The sequence below is a fragment of the Acanthopagrus latus genome, chromosome 6 (genome assembly GCF_904848185.1).
Source record: "Acanthopagrus latus isolate v.2019 chromosome 6, fAcaLat1.1, whole genome shotgun sequence".
Classification (NCBI taxonomy): domain Eukaryota; kingdom Metazoa; phylum Chordata; class Actinopteri; order Spariformes; family Sparidae; genus Acanthopagrus; species Acanthopagrus latus.
Window position 1 is genome coordinate 282,511 of NC_051044.1, and position 15,030 is coordinate 297,540.

The following is a 15,030-nucleotide window of genomic DNA, read 5'->3' on the forward strand; positions in this document are numbered from 1 at the left end:
AAACATAGAGCTGTCCGTTCTTTTATCAGCTTTATCATGAAGTGAGGGATTCTCCACCAGGTCGTGAACATGTCACCGACGTGGAGCTGGTGGTTTAAACTGCAGCAGAGTGTTTAATGTTGTTGAGTGCCGATGCTCACAGGGAACGTCTTTACTTCTCTACAGCTGATCTAAATGACTGAGAGGGAAGTCTGCTGTGAGTCAGTGTGCAGGTCACATGACTGAAGACTCTGAATGAGCTCTGATAAACAAAACAATTATTCAGGGTATTTTTAATTATGAATTATTGAATTTAATTATTACTGTCAGTGTCTGACATGTCTGACTTTATCAGCCCTGACGTGTCTCTCTCTACCTCCCCTTCTCTCTCTCTCTCCCCTATTGTTGTGAGGGCCTCGCCCGCCCACTGGCCTCAGAGTGTGGGAAAGCTAATGGTTCCTGGGACTCGTGGCTTTGTGATGCTAATGTAGGTCTATAAATAGAGGAGAGGGCTGCTGCCTCCATCACAGCTCCTCTGCTCCCCACAGAAGCTCTGCACTCCACCAGAATGGCTCCCAGCAGCACCAGAGACTGTCCTGTCTCACTGCTGTCCACCAGAGACTGTCCTGTCCCACTGCTGTCCACCAGAGACTGTCCTGTCTCACTGCTGTCCACCAGAGACTGTCCTGTCCCACTGCTGTCCACCAGAGACTGTCCTGTCCCACTGCTGTCCACCAGAGACTGTCCTGTCTCACTGCTGTCCACCAGAGACTGTCCTGTCCCACTGCTGTCCACCAGAGACAGACACAAAGTAAGTCCTGCTCCTCCTTCACTCTCATGACACCATGTGTGAACTCTTTTCACAGGATGCCAACGCCAAACTGGAGAAGGCCGACGTCCTGGAGATGACGGGTGGTGTTCCTGAAGCAGCGGCTGCAGCCTCGGCACGCCCACAGCCTCGGCTACTCATGCTGCTGGAAGGAGACGATGCACTTCCTCTCCGCCAGCTCTCTGAAGCCACCAGCCACCAGCCACGTCCAGGCTGCAGCAAAGCCGCTGGCCGCCCCAGACGGAGTCGTGTGGAGGCCGTGGTAGAAGCTTTGGACCGCTGTGATGGAGGCTGACCTCCACACGTTCCTTTAAATGACAGATCTTCGCGTTGAAGCGTCGGTCCTGGTGTGTGTGCTGCTGAAGCACTCTGACTGGATGAGTCCTCTGAGCAGGTGTGGAGCGAAGTGTTGACACTGTGTGTTCACTCTCCTCTCAAACTGAAGTCTTTCCTGTGGAAACATCCAATAAACATTTTTATCTTGATATTGTCTGTTTCGTGTTTTTGATGAACGTTTTTTTCAGCAGTTTCAGTTGAGTTGCTGCAGGATCTATAATATCTATAATATCTGTAATATTTGTATTATCTATAATATCTAACAACATCATATATTCTGTAACTGAAGCTGTCAGGTAAATGTAATGGAGTAAAACATTGTGATGTGTTCGTTGTGCTTTTTATGTGAACTCCTTATTTTTAGTGCAGTACTTGAGTAAATGTACTTTGTTACTTTGCAGCCCTGGTAGCTTTCATGTGGATCAGTTACATACTGATTACTGGACGGGCTTTTCCCTCCAGATCTGAGGCAGATTAGTGAGCCGGGGTGTGTGTGTGTGTGTGGTGGGATAATTTAACATGGCACACTTCCTTTGTCTCTGGGGGCTGAGGACTGTGGGAAAGCAGAGCAGAGGTAGACTCCACACAGAGGACCGCCCTGCTGCCCTGCAGCCAGGCAGCAGCTGTGTGATCAAACACCACCTGACAGAGTCCAACACTCAGCAGCCCGCCGCCACCCGCCACCCGCCACCCGCCATCCGCCATCCGCCCACCTGAGAGGCTCAATACACGGAGCACAGGGCTTCTGGCACACTCACACTCACACTCACACTCACAGCTAAAGCCCTGCTGCATGTCTTAATAAACATTAACACTCAGATAAATACAGTCTTCTCATTATTACACATCCTTATATTGAACCATCCTTCTGCAACATGAAGGTAAAATCATCTTACAACACTGAAAAGATGGAAAAAGATTACCTGCAACAATCTGCCACAGAGACATCAACCCATTAAATACAGGAAAAACAAAATGAATGCAGGATTGTAAAAAAAACACCACAATACCCATATTAAATATTAAACTTATGTTTTGAATGTTTATTTTAAATCTGTTTTGTCCTTTTGCTATTTAAAGCGCATATGGCTGTAAAATATGGAAGTCATTAAAAAAATCTTGACACAACATGAACATTTTCTATATACATATTAACTATGCTGTATGTTTAATATACACACATATGTATGTATATTAAACATATATAAGTTTATATTGAACATATATATGTGTATATTAAACATATATATATATATATATATATATATATATATATATATATATATATATATATATATATATATATATATAGTGTGTATATTATTATATATATATAGTGTATATTAAACATATATGTGTGTACAGGTATGACAGCATGATGTAAAGTACACGATGACGTAATAAAGTCAACGATGTTGACATAATGTGCAGTTATACGAGGTTATTCTGATCTGATTATCATTGTTATTGTTATTAATTTACTCTGAGTTGTTGACATGTCTGAGAAGCGACTCAGCTCAACAATCAGGTCAACAGAAGGACTTCCTGCTCAAAGCTCAGCGGTCGCCTGTGATTGGATGAGAATATTTTACAGTTCGCTGAATGGCCAGAGGGTGACCCGCCTGTGGAAGAGTCCATTCCACCAGAGGGGGGGGGGCTCTTGGCTGGTATTTACGGTTCTTAACGCAAAAAAAGCGCATTTTCTGTCATAAAGTTATCGTTAGTAATATTTATAGATATATTTTATTACTAAACTGTGCTTAAGTGAACATTAGTTTCGAGAATGAGCGGAAATCTGGCATTGAAACACGAACACCCCCGTTAATCGTTAGAGCAGTCTGGTTAGTCGTCATCAGTCGAAGCGCCTGAAGCAGCCCGGTGATCGATACGGTGTATATAATCTGGTATTGATCCGTAAGTCAGGTGGGTAACAGGCTGGGAGAGTCCGACTGAGCTTCACCTTCATCCTGCTGTCGGTAAAAGATGCTGCGCGTGAAGACGGCTGTGTGGCAGTCATGGCGGGGGTAGGTACTGTTTCTGCACGTGAGCACACGAGACTCCTTCACCTCCACCGTGACTACAACATGTCGGTGAGCTAATGTCAGTGAGCTGCTGTCAGTAAAAAGACATTTGAAATACACTGACATTAGCTCACCGACAGCAGCTAATGTGAGTGAGCTAGTGTCGGTGAGTCATTGTCAGTTAACAACTGTCAGTATAAATAACATTTGAAATACACTGACATTAGCTCACCTACAGTAGCTAATTTAATTACAGCGGACAAGCTCAGAAGTATATCTGCAAAGAAACCCAAGTTATCAGATAAATGCAGTTGTGTAAAAAGTATTTATATATCTGCATCTGAATTGTACCAAAAAACATGCAATTGAAAATATTATAACAAAAGTACAAGTGTTAAATCAAGTGTACTCAGTGACTTGACATCACTGGACCAGACTGACGGCTGCAGTTCTGGAACATGAGAGCAGTCAGTCATGATTCAGCTCACAGTGAAACGCTGCTGACTGTTGTTATCTCGATGCAGATGCATCCGTGTCGTTGTGTGTTTTGGACATTAAGACGTGATCCCAGATGCCTCACACAGTCTGAGGTGTGTCTGTACCTGTTCACTCAGAACTGTGTTGGCACACAGCAGAGTGTCTGTAAGACCTGCTGCAGCTGCTGACACTCCACCTACTCTTATGTAACAGTCAGATTCAGTGTTTTCACTGGGGGGCTGTGAGGATTTAAGGGGGCCACTCTTCTTAGAACCAGACAGTGATTCTGAGAAGGAACAGAAGTTTATTTTTCTGGGACATCTGTGAAAACTGCATTAAATGAAACTCTTTCAGTTTCTAGATGTTTATTGTCGCTCCCTCTCGGTGGTCAGCAGCTGAGTCTGAGCCTCGTGTGGAGACGAGCTGTTGGGAGGTTCAAGTGTGTCTTTAAAGTCTGTATGAGAATATTTATCATGCCAGCAGCCGGCCTGCCTCCTCCTCTCACTGTTGACTCAGTGACCTTCAGTTTAGAAGGTTTAGACAGGAGAAGTTAATTATTTCTGGGAGAGAGATGGAGCCAGATATGTGCTGTGATGGTGAAACATGAAGTGACCTGGATGAAGCTGGAATAACTTGTTCAAAGCTTTTCCTCATCTTTTCATCTGATTCACACTTATTTTTACTTCACTATTTATAATATAAATACAAAATCATGACAGTGTAACATTTGTTGGGATCTGAACCAAACAGGCAAGCAGATTTAACAAAAACAAACAAAAAACCCAACCTGCAGCTCCTGCAGATTAATTGTTCTGTCCGAGATCCATTTAAACGTCTGCGAACATCTCTGTGAAGCTTCAGCACAGTCGTGAGGATTCATGGTTCAACAACAGACTGACTGCTGACACTCACCAAACAAACATGTTGGTCGTGTCTATAGTAAAAGGTAAATGTTGTGTTGTTGGGAGAATTCCCCTTCGTCATGTTCTGGTCATGTTTTATCCAGTTGGTCCAGTCTCAGCAGCCTTGTTGAAGGTGTGAATGTTCTTGGGCCTCCTGATTGCTGGAAACTGAAAACTGGAAACTGAAATTTGGGCCAACGTTGAAGAAGGTCTGGCTGAAACCAGCTTGCTCCTGTCTGTTCATTAAATGAGTTCAACATCCTCCAACCATGACCCAGATTTTCATGGCCAGTTTAGGTCAGTTCAGGTAAAATCCACCTGCTGATCTGAGCAGGTTTCCTGCTGACTCGGTCTAAATTCCCACTCTGAACCAGTAGAAGTTTAGAACTCCCTGATTGGCATTAATCCAAGCTGAATGTGTGTTTGTGTGTTTGCAGGTTGAGAACGTTCCCCTGTGCAGCAGTGGAGGTGAAGAACGAGCCGATCCTGGGCTTCACAGAGGGGAGTGCAGAAAGAAAAGAGCTGCTGAAGGTCAGAACCTGCTCGTAGTCAGAACCTGCCCGTGTAGACATGGACTCAGTCTGAACATGATGATGACTGAACCTCTTCTTCTTCTTCATGTCAGGCCTTAGACAGTCTGAAGGGGAAGACGGAGGAGATCCCGTGTGTGGTTGGAGATGAACATGTGTGGACCAAAGACATCAGATATCAGCTGTCTGTGAGTCCACTGCTGGTTCTGGAATCACAGATAACTGTTGCTCTGTTCATCATGTTTCAACCAGTTTACTGTGTCAAACCCGAGTGAACTGAGCTGTTATATAACGTGCTTATTGTTTGTAACATCATAACTCTCACGTACTTTGACGTTCTTTGTCTTTTCAAAGCCGTTCAATCACTCGCACAAGGTGGCAAAGTTCTGCTACGCTGACAAGGTGAGCTGACGTCTGTACGGGTCACTGTGTTCAGAATTCTGATGGTGAGATTCCAAATAATGTAAAAATGTGCTTTTCATAGAATGTTTCTGTTTTCATATTTTTAAACAACTCTGCTTACAAACCCCAAAACGTTTTAATTAACGCTTTAATTACTCCACACGTCATTCTCACAAATGTTACTGATCACTTTCACTGATTTCAATACTGTGAAACTGATAACGATCATTGCTAATCTTCACCAGAACCGTCCCTGCTTCTGATAAGGTGTTTTTGATTCCCAGTAATGGGTTGGACTCAGGTTTCAGTGATTTTGTTGAGGAGCAACAGGTTGGAAATGAGCCTTTAGTTGATCAGTCTCTCCAAATATAGGTAGTAATGATTACTGATTACTGATTAATGGTTTGCTCGATTAAAAATGTCTAATAAATAATCAGAGACAAACACAAATACATCAAAAAGTATCTTGTTACAAATACTTTCAAACTTTCAAATATATCAAATAAGACAAAACCCTGGGATGACACGATGCATTTAATAAACAGTTTGTAGTTCTATAGAATCATAAGGACATTTAGCCTCGGCACAGACGGAGCCTCGCTATCAAAATGAAGTCATTATTCTGTTATTTAGTTTATTATTTAAGTCACTTTGTGAACTTCTCTGCTCTTTTAAATCCTTAATGTTGTGAATAGAAATAGAATAACTTCCAGAATACTTCACCATCATTAATGATTATCCTATAATCGATAGTTAAGGCAGCTGAAACACTTCCACAGAGCGAACCCCAACAATGCATTAACCATCTTTCAGCAGGCGATCAAACAGAAAGCAGATCAGCTGACAGAGTCGAAGACAGTTCAACTGTCCAGACTTCAGATATGATATCGATCTTTCTTCTGCTGTTTTAGCTCGAACACAAAGTTCCTCTCAGCTTCTTCCTCTGGTGGCTTTATGCTGAAGCACCGTGTAACTCTGACAGTGATGCTGACTTGTTGATCGAAGCCTCTGCTGACCATTTTCATTTTGCATGAATGTGACTGATGCAGGAGCTCATCAACAAAGCAATCCTGGCATCTGTGGCAGCGAGGAGAGAGTGGGACCTGAAGCCCGTCCAGGACCGAGCCCAGATTCTCTTCAAGGCAGCCGACACCCTCAGCGGACCCAAGAGAGCTGAAGTCATCGCCAAGACCATGATTGGACAGGTACAGCAGACCCAGGGAGACACCATTCACACAGAGAGAGAGACGAGGACACTGTTCACAGAGAGAGAGAGAGAGAGACGAGGACACTGATCACACAGAGAGAGAGAGAGAGAGAGACGAGGACACTGATCACACACACAGAGAGAGAGAGACGAGGACACTGTTCACACAGAGAGAGAGAGAGAGACGAGGACACTGATCACACAGAGAGAGAGAGACGAGGACACTGATCACACAGAGAGAGAGAGAGAGACGAGGACACTGATCACACAGAGAGAGAGAGACGAGGACACTGATCACACAGAGAGAGAGAGACGAGGACACTGTTCACACAGAGAGAGAGAGACGAGGACACTGATCACACAGAGAGAGAGAGACGAGGACACTGATCACACAGAGAGAGAGAGACGAGGACACTGATCACACAGAGAGAGAGAGAGAGACGAGGACACTGTTCACACAGAGAGAGAGAGAGACGAGGACACTGTTCACACAGAGAGAGAGAGACGAGGACACTGATCACACAGAGAGAGAGAGAGAGACGAGGACACTGTTCACAGAGAGAGAGAGACGAGGACACTGATCACACAGAGAGAGAGAGACGAGGACACTGATCACACAGAGAGAGAGAGACGAGGACACTGTTCACAGAGAGAGAGAGACGAGGACACTGTTCACACAGAGAGAGAGAGAGACGAGGACACTGTTCACAGAGAGAGAGAGAGACGAGGACACTGATCACACACAGAGAGAGACGACGAGACACTGTTCACAGAGAGAGAGAGACGAGGACGAGGACACTGATCACCCAGAGAGAGAGAGACGAGGACACTGATCACACAGAGAGAGAGAGACGAGGACACTGATCACACAGAGAGAGAGAGACGAGGACACTGATCACACAGAGAGAGAGAGACGAGGACACTGATCACACAGAGAGAGAGAGACGAGGACACTGTTCACACAGAGAGAGAGAGACGAGGACACTGATCACACAGAGAGAGAGAGACGAGGACACTGTTCACAGAGAGAGAGAGACGAGGACACAGATCACACAGAGTGAGTGAGAGAGACGAGGACACTGTTAACACAGAGAGAGAGAGAGAGACGAGGACACTGATCACACAGAGAGAGAGAGAGAGACGAGGACACTGATCACACAGAGAGAGAGAGACGAGGACACTGTTCACACAGAGAGAGAGAGAGACGAGGACACTGTTCACAGAGAGAGAGAGAGACGAGGACACTGATCACACACAGAGAGAGAGACGAGGACACCGATCACACAGAGAGAGAGAGACGAGGACACTGTTCACACAGAGAGAGAGAGAGAGACGAGGACACTGTTCACACACAGAGAGAGAGACGAGGACACTGATCACAGAGAGAGAGAGAGAGATGAGGACACTGTTCACAGAGAGAGAGAGAGACGAGGACACTGATCACAGAGAGAGAGAGAGACGAGGACACTGTTCACAGAGAGAGAGAGACGAGGACACTGTTCACAGAGAGAGAGAGAGACGAGGACACTGTTCACAGAGAGAGAGAGACGAGGACACTGATCACACAGAGAGAGAGAGACGAGGACACTGTTCACAGAGAGAGAGAGACGAGGACACTGATCACCAGAGAGAGAGAGACGAGGACACTGATCACAGAGAGAGAGAGAGAGAGAGAGAGATGAGGACACTGTTCACAGAGAGAGAGAGAGACGAGGACACTGATCACAGAGAGAGAGAGAGACGAGGACACTGATCACAGAGAGAGAGAGAGACGAGGACACTGTTCACAGAGAGAGAGAGAGACGAGGACACTGATCACAGAGAGAGAGAGAGACGAGGACACTGTTCACAGAGAGAGAGAGAGAGATGAGGACACTGTTCACAGAGAGAGAGAGACGAGGACACTGATCACACAGAGAGAGAGAGACGAGGACACTGTTCACAGAGAGAGAGAGACGAGGACACTGGTCACCCCCAGAACGAGAGAGAGCGAGACGAGGACACTGTTCGCAGCGGGAGAGAGACGAGGACACACTTCACACAGAGAGAGGGCGACGAGGACACTGCTCACACAGGAGAGAAGAGAGAGACGAGGACACTGATCACACAGAGAGAGAGAGACGAGGACACTGATCACACAGAGAGAGAGACGAGGACACTGTTCACAGAGAGAGAGAGACGAGGACACTGTTCACAGAGAGAGAGAGAACGAGGAGGACTGACTGAGAGAGAGAGACGAGGACACTGTTCACAGAGAGAGAGAGACGAGGACACTGTTCACAGAGAGAGAGAGAGGGAGGACACTGATCACACAGAGGAGAGAGAGACGAGGACACTGTTCACAGAGAGAGAGAGAGAGAGACGAGGACACTGATCACAGAGAGAGAGAGAAGAACGAGGACACTGTTCACAGAGAGAGAGAGAGAGACGAGGACACTGTTCACAGAGAGAGAGAGACGAGGACACTGATTCAGAGACGAGAGAGAGAGAAGACTGAGGACACTGTTCACACAGAGAGAGAGAGACTGAGGACACTGTTCACAGAGATGAGAGAGACGAGGACACTGGATCACAGAGGGAGGTGAGAGCCGAGGACACTGATCACACAGTGAGAGAGAGAGAGAGAGAGGACACTGATCACAGAGAGAGAGAGAGACGAGGACACTGTTCACAGAGAGAGAGAGAGAGAGACGAGGACACTGATCACAGAGAGAGAGAGACACGAGGACACTGTCACAGAGAGAGAGAGACGAGGACACTGATCACACAGAGAGAAGAGACGAGGACACTGTTCACACAGAGAGAGAGAGACGAGGACACTGTTCACAGAGAGAGAGAGACGAGGACACTGTTCACAGAGAGAGGAAGACGAGGACACTGTTCACAGAGAAGAGAGAGCGAGGACACTGATCACACAGAGAGAGAGAGACGAGGACACTGTTCACAGAGAGAGAGAGACGAGGACACTGTTCACACAGAGAGAGAGAGACTGAGGACACTGATCACACAGAGAGGAGGAGACGAGGACACTGTTCCACAGAGAGAGAGAGACGAGGACACTGATCACAGAGAGAGAGAGAGAGACGAGGACACATGTTCACAGAGAGAGAGAGACGAGGACACTGATCCACAGAGAGAGAGAGACGAGGACACTGTTCACACAGAGAGAGAGAGACGAGGACACTGTTCCCACAGAGAGAGGAGAGACGAGGACACTGTTCACAGAGAGAGAGAGACGAGGACACTGTATCACAGAGAGAGAGAGACGAGGACACTGATCACACAGAGAGAGAGAGACGAGGGACACTGTTCACAGAGAGAGAGAGACGAGGACACTGTTCACAGAGAGAGAGAGACGAGGACACTGATCACACAGAGAGAGAGAGACGAGGACACTGATCACACAGAGAGAGAGACACGAGGACATGATCACACAGAGAACTGTTCACAGAGAGAGAGAGACGAGGACACTGTTCACAGAGAGAGAGAGAGACGAGGACACTGTTCACAGAGAGAGAGAGACGAGGACACTGTTCACAGAGAGAGAGAGAGACGAGGACACTGATCACACAGAGAGAGAGAGACGAGGACACTGTTCACAGAGAGAGAGAGACGAGGACACTGTTCACACAGAGAGAGAGAGAGACGAGGACACTGTTCACAGAGAGAGAGAGAGACGAGGACACTGTTCACAGAGAGAGAGAGACGAGGACACTGATCACACAGAGAGACACACATCTGTCCATGTTGAATCATATCCTGGCTTGTCCTCACTGTCCTCACTGTCTGTATCTGTCAGGGGAAGACGGTGGTCCAGGCAGAGATCGATGCTGCTGCAGAGCTGATCGACTTCTTCAGATTTAATGCCAAACATGCCATTGAGCTGCAGGAGCAGCAGCCGCTGGACGCCCCGGGCAGCACCAACACCATGCTGTATCGTGGGCTGGAGGTGCGTACAGCTTCACTCTGAGTGGAACTGATGTGATGTGAAGTTCTGCCAGGAGACATGTGACCTGTTGAGAAGTCTGACTGGTGACATTAACCTCTGAACAAGTTTCCCACAAGTCAGACTAAAATCATGATGATGTTGTGGTCGTTCATATTGGCTCTCAGAGCACATGTGACCCTGAGACATCAGGACTGTACTTGCATACACTTTACTAATATTATCCACTCACCTCCCTCCTCCTCCTCCTCCTCCTCCGCCTCCTCCGCCTCCTCCTCCCTCAGGGTTTCGTTGCAGCTGTAGCGCCCTTTAACTTCACTGCTATTGGTGGAAACCTGGCAGGAACCCCGGCTCTGATGGTGAGTGTGAATATGTGAGTGTCCTGAGTGTATCGGGGTGTCGGGGGGCTCTCAGAGTGTTGATTGGACCTGCTGGTGTGTTTCAGGGTAACGTGGTCCTGTGGAAGCCCAGTGACACGGCCATGTCTGCCAGCTACCTTGTCTACAAAGTCCTGAGGGAGAGCGGTCTGCCTCCGAACATCATCCAGTTCCTCCCGGCCGACGGACCGGTGTTCGGAGACGCCGTCACCTCCTCTCAGCACCTGGCAGGCATCAACTTCACCGGCAGCGTCCCGTAAGGAGGTTACTTTAACATGAGCTTTGTTTCAGATGAGGACACTGGTTCCACTGACACCCTCCGGTCTCTGTCTTCAGTGTGCTTCAGTCCTGGAAGATACTAACAAGTTACTGATGTTTCAACACAACCGGAGCTAATGGATTATGTTTGTTCCTGTAATGCCTCTGGTAAATTAAATAGTTATAAGACCATAAAACCAAAAGAGAAACTAAACAGAATTATGATTATATTTAATAATACTTTACTAATTTCTCAACACGAGAAATGTGAACAGATGTTTAATCTTGAGCCCGATGCAGCAGACGGTGTACCTGGTTCTGTAGTCCACTGTGCTCCACCTGCATCAGTCTGCAGGTGATCCCTCAGTTCAGTACCACAGCTTGTGACTGAAACTGTCCCTGTGGCTTTTAATTAAGACAAAGCATGTAACTAATCTGATGTGATGACGTAATGTGACTTTTAGATTAGTTTAAATTTGATTTTATGTTTAGTGTTTGTTGTTGCTGCTACAGGTGAGACGACCACACGTCTTCTCGTCTGCTGCTGTTTGGATTCGACTCAGTGTGTCTTTTAACAGCTTTCCAGCACCACACCTGAGTCATTAAAGCTAAGCGGTGTATTTTGTAGCTGAATGATCTTGTAGTCTTGTCTTGTAGATGAACATTGACTCTGTTTCTGCAGGACGTTCAAGCGTCTCTGGAAGCAGGTGGCCCAGAACCTGGACGCCTACAGGAACTTTCCTCGAATAGCAGGAGGTGAACAGAAATATACACTTAGCTCAGCCTCCACCAGGAGGGTCACATGACACAGAAAGCCCACCATCATCATCATCATCAACACGTGATGTGTGTGTTGATCCACGTTTTAAAATCAGTTTTCTGTCACCTGGTCACATTTTCAGAGTGTGGTGGGAAGAATTTCCACTTTGTCCACAAGTCTGCGGATGTTGAGAGCGTGGTGAAGGGGACGATCCGCTCAGCGTTCGAGTACGGTGGCCAGAAGTGTTCGGCCTGCTCCAGGATGTACGTCCCAGACAGCATGTGGCCGAGGATCAGACAGGAGCTGCTGGACATCCACAAACACATCACAGTGGGAGACGTGAGTCTTTTAAGTGCTGCTGCCAGCAGACGTTATCTTCATTACTGATGAGGCTGCACTTCATTTTCTCACTTATTCTTTAAGTGATGTTATAAAATTGTCAGAGTGACACCTCCACAGGAGGGCTTTTGTCCGAGCAGCAGTCCAAAACAAAAAGACACTTCATGAAGTGTCACATGTGAGACGGACGAGCAGCAGATCTGAGGAGTGACTGAAACAGTCGATTATGAAAAAGCTGTAGATTAATCTTCTGATCATTGATTTATTGATTAATCGATGTTTACTGTGAGCTAATGAGCAAACACTCGATGCTAAAAATGCTAACGATGTTAACGATGCTGCTGTGGAGACGTCACATGACCTGCTGAAGACGGACAGGTTGAGGACAGTGTGATGATGGTAACGTTTCTTCTCCTCCTGCAGCCGGTGGAAGACTTCAGCACCTTTTTCTCAGCTGTGATCGATGACAAGGTGAGTCCACGTCCTCTCTGAGATCCTCCTGATGTCTCCTGTGTGGTACTGACTGTATGTCCTCGTCCGTCTCCTTCTGAAGTCGTTCACTCGGATCAAGAAGTGGCTCGAGCACGCCAAGTCCTCGCCTAACCTGAAAGTCATCGCCGGTGGTAACTGCGACGACAGCAAGGGTTACTTTGTGGAGCCGACCATCGTGGAGACATCAGACCCTCAGGATGCCATCATGAACGAGGTACAGCCATCTGTCCCGACTCTTATGCTGTCAGACCTCCTGCTTCACTTCACATGAGCACAAACTGAACTCATTTATGAACACGTCTCTGACGGTGAACATTTATTCACACAGTAGTCTTTTTGTTGTCACATTACAAACTCTTCGTGCACTCTGTGTTTGGCAGGAGATCTTCGGGCCGGTTCTCTCTGTGTATGTTTATCCTGAGAAGGACTACAGGGAGGTGCTGCAGCTGATCGACAACACGTCTCCGTACGCCCTCACAGGAGCTGTGTACGCTCAGGACAAGTAAGATGCCACACTCACCTGTTTGTGCCTCCCAGCGCCTCCTGAGGCCGGCCTGGTTGTTAAAGAGTTCATAACACGTCGATAAGTTGAGCTCACATGTTGCATGGAAAGACTTTTACTGGATATTCGATTGATTGATTGATTTAACTGTTATTTAACCAGGCATGTTGAGTCCTGGCTCCACTGAGAAGACTTCAGAAAGAGAGCATGCTAGCACTGTTAGCTCAGCAGCTACAGTGAAGAGTTCAGCTTATTAAAGGGTGAAAATGACGTATTCTCAGATCAGTTTTGGATCTCTGGGGTTCTGGAGACTTGGATCACAGCAGGCGATCTGTATGTTTGAGTGAAGTTTGTTTGTTGCAGGAATGTGATCCAGGAGGCAGCTAAAGCTTTGAGGAATGCTGCAGGAAACTACTATGTCAACGATAAATCCACCGGCTCCATCGTCGCTCAGCAGCCGTTTGGCGGCGCCAGAGCTTCAGGTAGGGTCCGGTTCTCCTCGTCTGACTGCAGCAGATTGTTGATTGTTGCAGGTCGTTTCAGTCTTTCCTCTTCACCCAGGAACCAACGACAAACCCGGCGGTCCACACTACGTCCTGAGATGGACGTCGCCACAGGTGGTGAAGGAGACCCACGTCCCCCTCCAAGACTGGAAGTACCCCTACATGGGCTGAGTCCAGTACTGCAGCCTGCTGGTCCAATCAGAGCCCTCTGTCCCGCCATCAGCCGATTCTCCAATCACCAACAACTCATCGGGCTCCTGAGAAATGAATCTGCCCCGTCTGTTTGCACTGAATCTGGACTTGAATGAATGTATGTGAGGAAATGAGCGATGAAGTCTTCCATCCATCAAACTGGAGCTGACGAGCCGCGCTGATCGTTTCTGACGTTCATAGATCCTGCAGATGATCAGGTTCTACATCAAAGGTTTTATTCTGCTTTTAAATTAATCAAATTCCAGCTCAATTAGTTGATCAATCAAATTAATCTGCTGCAATTTCAATTATAAATTAACAATTTGAGTCATATTTTTAATCTGGATTGTAAAATTAACTGGTCCCATTTATAATTTTCCCCGTTTCCTCATTTCTAATGAAGAACTGGAACCTGCGATGGTGTCTGAATTAATACCTGCTAGATAATCAATGATGGGAGTGATCGCTGGTTAAATCCAAACCCTGTTTTAGGTCAATGTGAGGACGAAGTGTCCTCTGAGTGTGTTACTGCTCTGAACCGTCCAAAGTTTAGTTTAACGATGAAACAAGTTATTGATGAGAGAAGAGAAGTTGTCTGTCTTCTGTAGCGTTGCTGGCGTGTTGGAGGACGCCGTCACTCGTCTCGTCTGACAGACTGTCGTTAACACACCAGCTGCTGAAGCGTCACATGTTTCTGATCACGTCCACAGTGACTTCAGTCTCTGCTGGTTTGTCCTCCATCAGTTTTAGACACAAGTGTCTTTAGTTTTTTAATCGTTTGTCGTCCTCAAACAGAAACAGCTGATTTAGTATATTTTCAGACCGTGCCTGCCTTAGAAACTCTGTACATTCAGATGGTTAATTTTTGACAAATAAATATTAAATTATTAATATCAAATTTGTGTTTGTGTTTTTTGTCTCTGTTACCATCATTGACTTCACACCAGCTGTTTGTCTGTCAGCTGATCTCTGGATGAA

General features: G+C 46.6%; 1 protein-coding gene across 1 annotated transcript; it reads left to right on the forward strand.

Moving 5' to 3' along the window:
* The first annotated feature begins 2,976 nt into the window (after positions 1 to 2,976).
* aldh4a1 (aldehyde dehydrogenase 4 family, member A1) lies at positions 2,977 to 14,950 on the forward strand. Its single transcript, XM_037100318.1, has 15 exons — positions 2,977 to 3,168; positions 4,982 to 5,075; positions 5,170 to 5,262; positions 5,429 to 5,476; positions 6,526 to 6,681; positions 10,483 to 10,632; positions 10,914 to 10,988; positions 11,075 to 11,262; positions 11,947 to 12,020; positions 12,167 to 12,363; positions 12,787 to 12,834; positions 12,917 to 13,069; positions 13,236 to 13,357; positions 13,721 to 13,839; positions 13,919 to 14,950. Exons 1-15 carry the CDS (start codon positions 3,128 to 3,130, stop codon positions 14,029 to 14,031), a joined length of 1,671 nt encoding a protein of 556 aa, XP_036956213.1. The 5' UTR covers positions 2,977 to 3,127; the 3' UTR covers positions 14,032 to 14,950.
* The last annotated feature ends 80 nt before the right edge of the window (positions 14,951 to 15,030 follow it).

Bases quoted from the DNA above. Each gene is read 5' to 3' on its own strand.
- aldh4a1 (XM_037100318.1), top strand. From the start codon at position 3,128: ATGCTGCGCGTGAAGACGGCTGTGTGGCAGTCATGGCGGGG. The intron at 10,989-11,074 runs GTGAGTGTGAAT...GGTGTGTTTCAG, and splicing joins CAGGAACCCCGGCTCTGATG to GGTAACGTGGTCCTGTGGAA. The intron at 12,021-12,166 runs GTGAACAGAAAT...TCACATTTTCAG, and splicing joins CTTTCCTCGAATAGCAGGAG to AGTGTGGTGGGAAGAATTTC.